Source organism: Dasypus novemcinctus, chromosome X (genome assembly GCF_030445035.2).
Source record: "Dasypus novemcinctus isolate mDasNov1 chromosome X, mDasNov1.1.hap2, whole genome shotgun sequence".
Lineage (NCBI taxonomy): Eukaryota > Metazoa > Chordata > Mammalia > Cingulata > Dasypodidae > Dasypus > Dasypus novemcinctus.
Window position 1 is genome coordinate 77,785,979 of NC_080704.1, and position 13,223 is coordinate 77,799,201.

The 13,223-nt window shown below is 39.5% G+C and overlaps 1 protein-coding gene across 2 annotated transcripts in view; it reads left to right on the forward strand.

The window, feature by feature from the left end:
* KIF4A (kinesin family member 4A) overlaps positions 1–13,223 on the forward strand; it is a 178,218-nt gene that overhangs the window by 94,792 nt on the left and 70,203 nt on the right. For both annotated transcript variants that reach the window (XM_058291023.1, XM_058291024.1), the window contains exons 15-16: positions 2,328–2,384; positions 3,391–3,576. In XM_058291023.1, the coding sequence (XP_058147006.1) occupies positions 2,328–2,384; positions 3,391–3,576 (243 nt within the window). The remainder of the gene's footprint in view (positions 1–2,327; positions 2,385–3,390; positions 3,577–13,223) is intronic.

The following is a 13,223-nucleotide window of genomic DNA, read 5'->3' on the forward strand; positions in this document are numbered from 1 at the left end:
AGAGGAAGTTGCAAGTGGTGGCTGGCTCAGGAGCTCTGTGGAATCACTGTGTCACTAAAATGTACTTGACATGCACAACAGGAGGGTGCTAAAAGATTGCCACAAGCTGATAAAGTTGCTGGCTTCCATCCACTGTCACAGTCGGGCAGAGAAAACCCTTTTTATCCAGGGCTCCTGCTGGACCCTTGAATCAGAGTTCTCCATGTCTATTGTTTGGAGACCTTCCCAGCTACATTTTATTAAAAATACCCAACAAAGTATCCTGTAGCTTTTATTAAGACTCACTATAGTGAAAGCAAATGCTTTAAATGTAAGTGCTTGTACCCTTCATTCTGGATTTAAACTATTTTTATTTTAAGTGAAGGGCGAATATCCCTTTTCAGTTATGAAGGCTACTATTGTTCCTGGATCTTCCTCCTGGGGCTTTAAAGCACTAAACTGTACCATTTCTTCTTTTAAAATATAATTTAAGCAAACCTCCTTTTGCAGTTACCTGTGAGGAAATTCATGCATTCCTTTCAGTACATACAAAATTAAATACCTTTTTTTTTAATATCCAGTAATGTTATTGCCTATCATCTACAATCACAAACTTCATTTAGAAGGGTATTGCTGATTAATGTAGCACAGTGTATCCTAGCCTTCTTCCCTTGACTGTTACCTTCAGCAAATCATATCTTTTACTTATAAGAAGTATAAGTAAAATTGTAGCCTTGTATGGGAGGAAAGAGGGCCATTAGAATGAAATAAATCCTACTAGATATTTACATTTAGGATTCTGAAGGCAGAATTCTGCCATATCACTATAGCCCTAAAATTAAATTTTATCTTTCTGACATTTCACTGGGGCGAAAAGCCAAAAGTAAGCCCATAGTAATAACATGTCTTCAAGGTTTAAAGATTTAACCCATCCACTTTGATCCTCACCCAAAGTAGATGAATACTAGGAAGAGTCTCCAAAAGCCAATGTGATAGTCTCTACTAATCTATCATACGCCTATAAACTAGTCCTTATACTAAAATTAAAACATGGGAGGGAGGAAAGGGTATCCATTAACCTATAAAATATTGAAGTAATCTGTTTTTTAAAAGGATTTGGTCTATCCTACCCTTGGAAAATCAGTAGTACTGTAAATCATGATGAGAAAGGATTTGGGAACACTGGAGCTTCCTTTGAATTCTCTTTGAGCCTCACTGATGGAAAACTTCTGGGCAGAATAAGGGAAATGCTTTACAAACAGCACTTACTGGGGCCTCTTCACTCCTCGCCTTAAAGGTTCTGAGATTCAAGTTTCACCACTATGTAGTGTTTCACAGGGCTGGTGCTAACCCTAAATCTTTTCTTGATATTGAGCTATGTGCTAATCCTAAATTTTTTCCTTGCTGTTGACCCAATAATGCTTTCATTTATGACTTCCTTAATCAATGTGACTCCCTAGAAATAATCCTTCCCGAGGCTTTTCAGAACTGCTTAAACAGAAGTGGTAATCCATATATTACAATGCCAAACAAAGCCTAAATTCCAGTGGGGAGAACAGAGCTTGCTCATAGGATAGCATATGAACAAATTAGTCCTAATAAGTGGTTTTAGGTTTCCCTTCTAGGTGGTTATTGTTCTAATACCCAAAAAAGGAATTTGCCCTTCTCTGGTACAGAACCAGTACTTCCCCTTTCCCTCTAAATAATCTCTACCTGGAGTAGCTGTGTGTGATTCGTTCTTATCTATAGGAGGAACAGTATAGTGCATTTGTCTGACTTCATGAGCACATTTTTCCTGAGTGTGTGCCTGGGGCATTTATTTCTTCATTGAGTAGGCTCTTGTTATCTTAACTGACTGTAAAATAAAAATCAGAGATAACTCTCAATCTATTCACTTTTATGCTATATTGCCCTTATTTGATTCTTGGGAGGGTATGCCCATGAGAACTGGCTAGACCTGTATATTATAGAAGGAGACATAGTGGTATAGCATAAAAAGAAAGGGTAGATTCTGTAAAGTGGGTTAAACTTTGGCCTTTTGAAATGACCAAGTGTTCCAGGCTGGCCCAATGATCTCTGGTGGAACAGGAGAAATGCAATAAATATGTGAGTTGTCAGATGACCTTATTTTTTACTGAGACTACACAATTGCCCTTTATAAAGAAGAAAGACTCTTGAAAGGCAGGAAATGGAAATGTGTGACTTTTGAGTTATATGTGACTACAAGATGTGTTTAGCACCTTAAATGGTCTTTGTACACACTTGAAAAAATTAAATAACCAATATAAAAACCACTAGTCAGCTGTACCTCAGAATCTTTTCCTAAACTGAAACATTTGTCCCTACAGGATGAAACTGTTGCTTGCATGGCTGCAGCCATTAATATTGCAGTGGAACCAGAAGCTGTAAGTAATTGGCCCTTTGTATAGAACCAGTACTTTTAACTGTGCCATTTCCTATCATTTGTCACTCAATTGAAGAAGAGAATTCATTACTGCTACCATACTCTATAGAATGCTCTGGAAATCAAGCAATCTTGAGTAAATCTCAGCTTTGTAAATTTCCTAATTTGAATAGGTTCTATCTCTAATAATATAGTTGATATTGGATAGCAGGACTTCTCAGGGATGTCACATTCCATATTTACAACCTGGCTTACTAATTTTTTGTTAGACGCTGGTATTCTTCACCAACTGTCCAGCAAGCTAAAATGATGAGGGAAACAAGTTATGAAATTATGGCAAAGTCAAAAAGCTTTAGAGAAGAAATAAAAGATAATTTTTTTCTGAGCATAATTTTTCTATAGATGGGATTTTTAGGAGCTAAAAACAAAACAAGGAAAATGTTTTTAGTGTTCACATTGTGAGAATAGATAAAATGTATTAGATGCTGACCTATTAGAGGTTTCAAGTAAAGTTAAAATGAAAGGCTAGACAGTGGTTTCCTTAAAATGGCTTTTTCTCCCTAAAATGAATATATACTGGTAGTTTTAATATTCTGAAAGAAGGAAATTAGGAGATGAATCAAGTACTAGAGGTCAGCTCTGTGAGTATAAATGAGGCCTCATCTCCATTTCCATCATTCCCAAAGTAGCCATTTCCAGGGCACCCTCTCTTTTTAGAACTCCTTGGAATGAGGTAAAATTAAGAAAATTTGGCCATATCAATAAAGGAACGAGTAAGAAGCTTAGTTTGCTCTAAAATAGTCAATTACAGTGTCTAAAAGAAATAAGATGCTTGTGAGAGCAGGGAAATAGACTGGCTCAATTTATTTCAAGGGTTTAAAGCATATATATTAGAAGCCACATTTATAAAAGAACATGGAGAAGCAGCCATGAGGATTGGTGCAACGATGCCTAAGGAACTCCGGTCCCTTGTTTCTCTTACAAATCATTATCCTGATCTCTTCCAGCAAGTGGAAACAAGTCCAGAGACCAGCAGGTCTTCTGATGCTTTCACCACTCAACATGCTCTACGTCAAGCTCAGATGTCTAAGGAGCTGATTGAATTGAATAAAGCCCTTGCATTGAAAGAGGCCCTAGCTAAGAAGATGACTCAGAATGACAGCCAGCTACTGCCTATTCAGTTCCAGTACCAGGTAAACTACTTAATAGGGGCAGTATTTACACATGTCTTTAATTGGATGGGAAGAAAACAAGCATACCATTGTTTTTTTTTTTTAATTATTAGAGAAGTTGTAGGTTTATAGAAAATCAAGCAGAAAATAGACTTCTCTTAAACACCCCTCTCCACACTCACAGTTTTTTCTGTTATTAATACTTTTCATTAGTGTTGTAACTTTGTTGCAATTGATAAAACAATATTAGTGTAATTATTCTATTAACCGTAGTCCATAGTTGACATTAGGGTTCACTATGTTGTACAGTCCTATGTGTTTTTTATTTTATTCTAGTAACGTATGCAACCCCAAATTTCTCCCTTCAACCACATTCAAATATATAATTCAGTGACATCAAACCATTGCCTAACACAAGGACCTGGAGATGTTTCCCCATATTTTCTTTCAGGAGTTTTATACTTTTGGTTCTTATATCTATATTTTCTATTCACTTTGAGTTAATGTTATATATGATATGAGGTAGGCGTCCACCTTCATTCTTTTGCATGTGGATATCCTATTTTCCCAGCAACATTTGGTGAAGAAACTATTCTTTCTCCATGGAGTGGACTTGGTACCCCTGTCAAAAATCAATTGAGAGAGCAAATGTGGCTCAAGTGGTTGAGCTTCCATCTCCTACATAGGAGGTCCTGGGCTTGGTTCCCAGTGCCTCCTAAAAAGAAAAAAAAAGCAACAAGCAAAGCAAACAAAAAAACCAACTCAGGGAAGCTGATGTGGCTCACTGATTGAGTGCTGGCTTCCCACATACGGGGTCCTAGGCTCAATCCCCAGTCCCTGGTACCTCAAAAAATAAAATCAGTTGAGGGGCATATATGTGATTCAAGCAGTTGAGCACCTGCTTCCCACATGGGAGGACCTGGGTTTGGTCCCCAATGCCTCCTTAAAATAAAGCAAATAAAAACCAAACATCAAACAAACAAATGAAAAAACCAATGCAGGGGAGCCAATGTGGATCAGTTGTTGAGTGTTGGCTTCCCACATACGAGGTCCCGGGTTCAATCTCTGACCCCAGTACCTTGGGAAAAAAAAAACAAAAACCACAATTGACTGGAAGCAGATATAGCTCAAGTGGTTGAGCACCTGCTTCCTATGTACAAGGTCCCAGATATCCCCAGTACCCCCTAAAAAACAAACAGACAAAAAACACAACTCTCGTTGGGAAGTGTGGATGTAGCTCACTGGGTGAGCGCCTGCTTCCCATTTAGGAAGTCCTGTGTTCAATCCTCAGACCTCCTAAAAAAATCTATTTATATTTATAAAATCTCATGCTATTTACAAATATCTCTTGTTGGTTCTTTTTCCCTAGAGAATCCTGACTAATACTTTCAGTTGACATTTATATCCACAAACTACCCCTTTCAGCCACAATCACATCTATAAATCAGTAGTGCTACTTATACTCATTTCTACAATTTTACAATGAACCTTATTAAAAATTCTACATACAAAAAAATTAGGAGAACAGGTGTAGCTCAGTGGTTGAGTGCCTCCTCCCATGTTCGAGGTCCCGGGTTCAATCTCTGGTACCTCCTAAAAAAAAATCAATTGACTATAGATATGAGGGTTTATTTCTGAGCTCTCAATTCAATTCTATTGGTCTGTATATCTGTCCTTGTTCCAGTACCATGATGTGTTTTTTTTTCCCTTTCACTCTCTACCTACCCTGCTGTTTTTGTTGTCTTTGTCCATTTACTGTGTGATCTGTGTCTATTTCTCTCTTTTTTGTCTTTTCTTGTTTTCTCCTCTAGGTTTCACCTGGATTTTATCCTAGGGACCTCTGATGTGAAGAGAGGTTCCCTGTCACTTGAGCCACCTCAGTTCCTGGTTTCTGTTGCACCTCTTCTTGACTCTCCCCTTCTTCTCTCTTTTTGTTGCATCATCATCTTGCTGTGTGGCTCACCGCAAAGGCCTGGCTTGCTGTGCAGGCACTTGGCTTGCCGTGAGGGCCTGGCTCGCCGACAGGTATGCCTTTACCAGGAGGCCCCAGGGATCGAACCCAGGTCCTCCCATATGGTAGACGGAAGCCCAATCACTCGAGCCACATCCATTTCCCAATTTATTTTGTTTTGTCAGGTTTTTTTGTTTGGTTGGTTTTCTTGATGTACTGGGGCCAGGGATTGAACCCAGGACCTTGTATATGGGGAGCAGGCACTCAATCACTTGAGTTACATCCATTCCCATAATGTTTTTTTGTTTTAATTTTTTTTAAAGATTTATTTATTTATTTCTCTCCCCTCCCCCTCCCCCCCGGTTGTCTGTTCTCTCTATGTCTATTTGCTGCGTCTTCTTTGTCCGCTTCTGTTGTTGTCAGAGGCAAGGGAATCTGTGTTTCTTTTGGTTGCATCATCTTGTGTCAACTCTCCGTGTGTGCGGTGCCATTCCTGGGCAGGCCGCACTTTCTTTCATGCTGGGCGGCTCTCCTTACGGGGCGCACTCCTTGTGTGTGGGGCTCCCCTACGTGCGGACACCCCTGCGTGGCACGGCACCCCTTGCGCGCATCAGCACGACTGCGCGTGGGCCAGCTCCACAGGGGTCAAGGAGGCCTTGGGTTGGAACTGCGGACCTCCCATGTGGCAGACGGACGCCCTAACCACTGGGCCGAGTCCACTGCCCCTATAATGTTTTGATTACTGTAATTTCATTAATAAGTTTTAAGTTCAGAAGTGTGAGTCCTCCAACATTTTTCTTTTTCAAGAACAAACAAATGTGCAGGACAGTTATAAAAATAATACAAATCCCATACAAAGAACTCCAACATACCACCCCCAGATACCTAGATCCACCAATTTTCATATTTTGATAGATTTGCCTTATCAATCAATCCATTTTCTGAACCCTTGAGTGTGAGTGGTATGTATCATGCTCCTTGAACACTTAATACTGCCATGTAAATTTGCTAAGAACAAGGATATTCACTTATGTAACCACTTTAATTGTAGTTCTCTAGTTAAGCAATTTAACATTTATGTAAAGCTTACATTCTATATCCCAGGTTTTACATATGTCCCAATAATGTCTCTTTGAGCCTTTTTTCCTCCTTTGCTAGATCCAATCAAGGATCATGAATTGCATTTACTTGTCAATGTCTCTTTGGTTGTGTTTTTAACAAGCAATCTCTCATTTTTTAAAGATTTATTTATTTATTTTCTTCCCACCCCATTGTTTATACTCACTGTGTGCTCTCTATATCTGTTTGTTGTGTGCTCTCTGTGTCTGCTCATCTTTTCTTTTTAGGAGTCCCGGGGAACTGAACCCAGGACCTCCCATGTGGGTGGGAGGTGCCTAATCACTTGAGCCACATCTGCCCCCAGGTTATCGTGTCTCTCATTGTGTCTCCTCATTATATCATCTCATTGTGCCAACTCGCCACGCCAGCCCTTTGCATCAGTTCGCTGTCTTGCTTGTCTTCTTTAAGAAGCACAGGGAATTGAACCCAGGACTTACCATGTCATCAGCAGGTACCCAACTGCTTGAGCCACAGACGTTCCTTTAGTTGTGTTTTTTGTGTGTGTTGGAACATATATATGCAACATAAACTTTCCCATCTCACCTACTTCCAAGCATACCATTCAGTGGAATTAATCACATTCACAATATTGTAGTACCCTTACCACCTTCCTTTACTAAAATATTTCCATCTCCCTAAACAGAAATTCTATACCTACTATGTTTTAACTCCCCCATTTCCCCTGGAAATATAAATTCTTTTTGTTTGTTTCTTTTCTTTTCTTTTTATTTGACAAGTTGTGAGCTAAAACAATCATGCATACCATACAGGATTCCAATATATCACCCCACCACCAATATCCTACATTGTTGTGACACATTTTTTTTCACAAATGATGAACATCATCATAATATTACTACTATCTATAGTTCATAACTTATATTTGGTGTATTTTTCCCACAAACCATCCTATTGTTAGTATTAGTATTGTATGTTCATTATAATTCATGAGAGAGCATTGTCACATTTGTATGGTTAATCACAGTCCATCATTCACCATGGGATTCGCTATATTATACTGTCCCCTGTCTTGTGCAGTGTATCCAAAGTGTACACTCAGTGGCTGTCAGTTTCATCACAGAGTTGTGTTGTCATCAGCTCAGTCCCCCCCCCCCACCCCAGTTGTCTGTTCTCTGTGTCCATTTGCTGCGTGTTATTCTTTTTGTCCGCTTCTGTTGTTGTCAGCGGCATGGGAATCTGTGTCTCTTTTTGTTGCATCATCTTGCTGCGTCAGCTCTCCGTTTGTGTGGCGTCACTCCTGGGCAGGCTGAACTTTCACTCTGGGTGGCTCTCCTTACGAGGCACACTCCTTGCACATGGGGCTCCCCTATGCGGGGGACACCCCTGCGTGGCAGGGCACTCCTTGCGCGCATGAACACTGCGCGTGGGCCAGCTCCACACGGACAAGGAGGCCTGGTGTTGGAACTGCGGACCTCCCATGTGGTAGACGGACACCCTATCCACTGGGCCAAGTCTGCTTCCCTATCATAGTTTTTAATTAAATGAATATTTAATGTTAACATATTTACGATTATATAAATTTGTTTCACAGCTGAGCCAAGTAGTATAATAAGATATTTCCTTTCTTGTGCGGCTTTTTGTATTTCCTGGAGTTAATAGTAACCTCATTTTTTCATTTACATAGCCTTCTATGTACCTGTCAGTAATTTATTTCCAAACTTCATAACAGAACTATGAAACTCCTCTCACTATGGTCAAACATACCAGGTAATTTATTAATCTATTTCTTTTTTGAAGACAACCATCCTAGAATTTTCTGTCCTGGTTCACTCTTGGCCTACTGCCCAGATACCAACCTGGAACTATCATGCTAAGAATTTGCTTTACTTCTCTTCTCTATGTTGAAACTCTACTTTCTTGGATTGCATGTCTTCCTCGTTTTGTGGCTGTCCTTTTTATTTTGGTGGAATACAATCCAAATAGCATTCTGAGAAAGGGTACATGAAGGTAAATATTTTAATATTGCCTGCCTGAAAATTGTTTTATTTTGTTTTATTTTTCACTTGTTAGATTGGCTGGGTTTAGAATTCTACAGAATTTTAGTTTTTCTTCAGAATTTTTAAGGTCTTGCCCCATTGTCTTCTATTTCTAATGTTGCTGTTGGGAAGTCAATTATGATTCCTGATTCTTTGTATTTGACATGTACTTTTTCCCCTCTGGAAACTTTCAGAATCTTCTCTTTGTCCCCAAGTGTTATATAATTTTACATTGATGTACCTTGATAGGCCTTTTTTATTGTGCTGGGAGCTCTGTGAGTTCTTTTGATATAGAAATTCAATTTACCTTCCTTTTCTGGGAAGTGTTCTTGCATTATTTCTTTGATAATACCCCCTCTCCATTTTCTGTTTTCTCTTTTTTCCACCCATCTTAGTCAGGTATTGCTCCTTTGCATTATTTTAAGAAATAATATTTTTTTTCTTCCCCTCCCCCTCTCCTTTCCCTACCCTCCTATTTTTGCTGTCTGTGTCCATTCTCCATGTGATATTCTATATCTTTTTCACTTTTTGTCTTTCTCTTCTCATCTCTCTCCTCTAAGATTCATTGGGATTCGATCCTGGGGACCTCTGATGTGGAGAGAGTTTCACTGTCAATTGCGCCACCTCAGTTCCTGGTCTCTGCTGCTCTTCACCTTGAATCTCCCCTTCCTCTCTCTTTTGGTTGCGTGTTGCATCATCATCTTGCTGTGTGACTCACTTGCATGAGCACTGGCTTGCCGCACGGGCACTGGCTCACCACATGGGCACTCACACAGGCACTTGGCTCACCACGTGGGCACTCACACGGGTACTCAGTTCACTGTGCAGGCACTGGCTCACCATGTGGGCACTCAGGTGGGCACCTGGCTCACCACGCGGGCACTTAGCTTACCACACGGGCACTCACGTGTGTACTCAGCTCACCACGTGGGCACTCACACAGGCACTTGGTTCACTGTGTAAGCACTGGCTCGCCACATGGGAACTTACATGGGTACTTGGCTTCCCACGCAGGCGCTGGGCTCACCACACGGACACTTGGCTTGCCACACAGGCACTTAGCTCACCATGCGGGCACTCAGCTCACCATGCAGGCACTCACATGGGTACTCGGCTCGCTGCATGGGCAACCACAGGGGCACTTGGTTCACTGCACGGGCACTCAGCTCACCGTATGGACACTTGGCTCACCGCACAAGCACTCAGCTCACCACATGGGCACTGGCTTGTTGCTCAGGCATGCTTTCTCTTCTTTTTCACTAGGAGGCCCCAGGGATTGAACCCGGATCTTCCCATATGGTAGGCGGAAGCCTCATCACTTGAGCTGCATGCACTTCCCTCCTTTGCTTTTCTTATCTCTTTGTCTGTTTATTCTTCTTTCCGGACAATTTCATTCTACTCCTTCTGGTGAATTTTTTCATTTGACTATTTCTAAGAGGTTTTTTTGATCCTATAGTTGTTCCTTTCTAGTCTTTTTTTTTTTTTCATGGATGCAGTGCTCATCTCTAATGGTAGGAATTGAGATTTTCTGCTTCTCCCTGCCTTGCCTGTTTCCTCCAAATTCTTTTCTTCATTGTGTTTGTTTTGGTATCTTTTATATAAGAATGTTTCCTCCAGTTTCTAGTAATCCTTAACTGTCCTTTGTACTTAAGCATAAAGCACAAAAAGCCAATAGGAAGTTCTGTATGCATGCATTTTCCCCTGGGCTTATTAATTTCTAATAAAGGAGTCTTTCAATCTCTTGCCTAGAATTGTGTGGGTGGAGTTGCAGTGGGCCATCATTCTGGAAACCCAGATAGAATAAGAGACTTGGAGTCTCTCAAGTCATATGAAGATACTTATTTAATCTATCAGCATTGTGGTACTTTATTCCTGCCCTCAGCTGTATCTGAGATCTATGAGTTTAGCCTCTCAGGTTCAACCTCTCCAGAGGGTTTTTCAGTTTATTCACTCCCACCCTGTACCCTTTATCTCTCCAATTCCTGAGACTCTGTGTTTCTTACTGGCATTCATCCATTACGAATGATATTTTGTTTTTTTCCACTCTGCTAAATCATTTATCCAGCTGCTTTCCTCTTTTAAAGGTTTGTTGACCTCTTTTAACTGTTCTCCTCTCCTCTTCATTCTTGTTGATTTATACCCTTTTGAGGGGTCATTTTCATGGGATTTCAGGAGAGAGCAAGTTAAATATGTAATTCAATCCTCCAAGTTTAGCAGGACTTACAATACAGTCTTTTAAAAATCAAATATATTTTGTCTTTTCCAGGATAAAGTGTTAATGGTAAGGTTAAATAATTTTTCCTCTCTTCTTATACTCTTGTCTAGAAACATGGGAACATATGTTCCCCCAGTATACTTCTAACCCTATAAGGAGGAAGAGGAGGAGTGAGCTATAGCTGTAGCAAATTATCTAGTCCTTTATCCCATGGACTCAAATATGTTTGAGCTCCCAAACCTAAAAGTTAAGAGGAAATAAGTCTTTAATATAAACTTTTTAATCACCTTCAAATTACCTTCTCTGTTTTTATGAGAAATAAAGACTTCTTTTTCATTCTAAACAGTATTTTTCCTATCACTGTGAAGAATTGCCATAGAAAAATTGGGGAGGCATAATCCTGATGAAGATTACCATGAGTTGTAGCAGACCAGGATTCAAATATTTGGATAATTTCCCCTGTGGAAGTGGTAGAGACAATAATTGAGTAAACGTGGCATATGTATATATAATGAGGTAATAATATTTTTCACATATCAGAATGTTAAAAAATTTTTGAAATGTAGTAATATCAAATGTTGGCAGGGTGCAGTGAAACAAGTACTCTTATACATAGTGAACGTATAAATTGGTATAGCTAGTTGGGAGGGCAATTTTCAAGTATTTATTAAAATTAAAAATGTATATACCACCCCCTATGACCCTGTTAATTCTACATCTCTCTAGCTACCCTGGAAGAACCCTTGCACATGTGCACAGAAGGCATGTACAAGAATATTTAATTATGGCAAAAAAGAATGAGGTAGATCTATATGTGTTAATATAAATAAACCTCTAAGACCAATTAAGTTAAGAAATGCAAGTTACAGAATAACATATACATATAGTGGCATTCTATTTATGTTTAACATAAAGCTATAAGCATTTCAGTAGGTACATATATGTGTATAAATGTCTAAGAAAGTATCTGAAAGATATGCATCAGGCTGATTACAGTGGTTACTTCTGGAAAGGAGACTGGAATTTTGGCAGGGATGGGGCAGTCAAGAGAACTTGACCTTCATATGTATTGTTTGAAGTACTTTTTATGAGAACGTATTCATGTGATTCTTATATAAGTAAAAGTAAATATAAAGAACATACATTTTATATATGTGTGTGTGTGTGTGTGTGTGTGTGTATGCCCACACACCTATTTTAAATACCAGTTTAAATATATAGGGTAACTATAAAGCAATGAGCCTGACTTTCAATAGTTCTCCTGAAGGGGATAGGTATATTACTTAGAAAACAGCTCTAGCCTATTTAGAAAGCTTACCTGGTATAGCCCCACCTAACTAGCCTCTGCTTCTTTATGCCAATTCACTACTGGTCTAGAGCTTGCATAAAAACTTCTTGGCTGTCAGCCACTCATTCAGCCAGTTTTCTTTAATCTTTTTGGGTTATGAGAACAAGATGGAATCTGTTCACTGGGTTTTCCCAATGGAGACTATGAAACCTCAGTTTCTGAATTCTGTTTATGTTCTGTCAACATACAGAACTGCAGTTGCAACTGAATAGATATTTTTCAAATAATAGTTGTGCAGCTACTTACTGTTTATAAAACATCTTTACCTATTTTATCATATTTGATCTTCCCAAAAAAACTTGTGAGATAAGTGCTCTTGTTAATTATTTACACAGATAGGGAAAGTGTGTTAGGGATTCCCAGGGCCCACCCCTAGGTTCAATAGGAAGACTCACAGGAATCAGCATATAGTTGAATTCATGGCTAAGATTTATTACAGTGAAAGGATACAAAGCAAATCAGCAAAGAGGAAAGGCTCAGGGGCAAAGTCCAGAGGAAACCAGTCACAGGTTTCCAACAGCCCTCTCACAGGATTCACGTAATTCTTCAAACAACATGTATGAAATATTGTCAAACAGGAAGCTTACCTGAGTCTAGGGTTTTTACTGGGAGTCAGACATATAGGCACCCTCTGTCTACCGTGCATCAAATTCCAGGCTCTCAGGAGGAAAACTGGTGTTGGTGTTCAGGATAAACCATATTGTTTGCACAAACAGGCACAGCAAGCCACTCTTATCTGTTAGGGAATAGTGGGACCCTACTGAAATCTATTTTCCCAGACAACAATGAAGGGTCAACCTTGCTAGCAGGCCTTTCTAAAAAATAGCATCTCATACCTGCTATGTAAACTCTTTCCTACACAGAATCTAAGTCTCAAAGAGATTAAGTGACTTCACATACAATATTTAGCTAGTAAGTATTGGAGTACGATTAAGACCCAGGCCTCTGGATTCCACGTCCATACTTTTTCCACTACATAATTTTAATCTCCATCCAATCAATAATGATTGTTTCTAGTGTGCAATTGAAGTGGTAAAA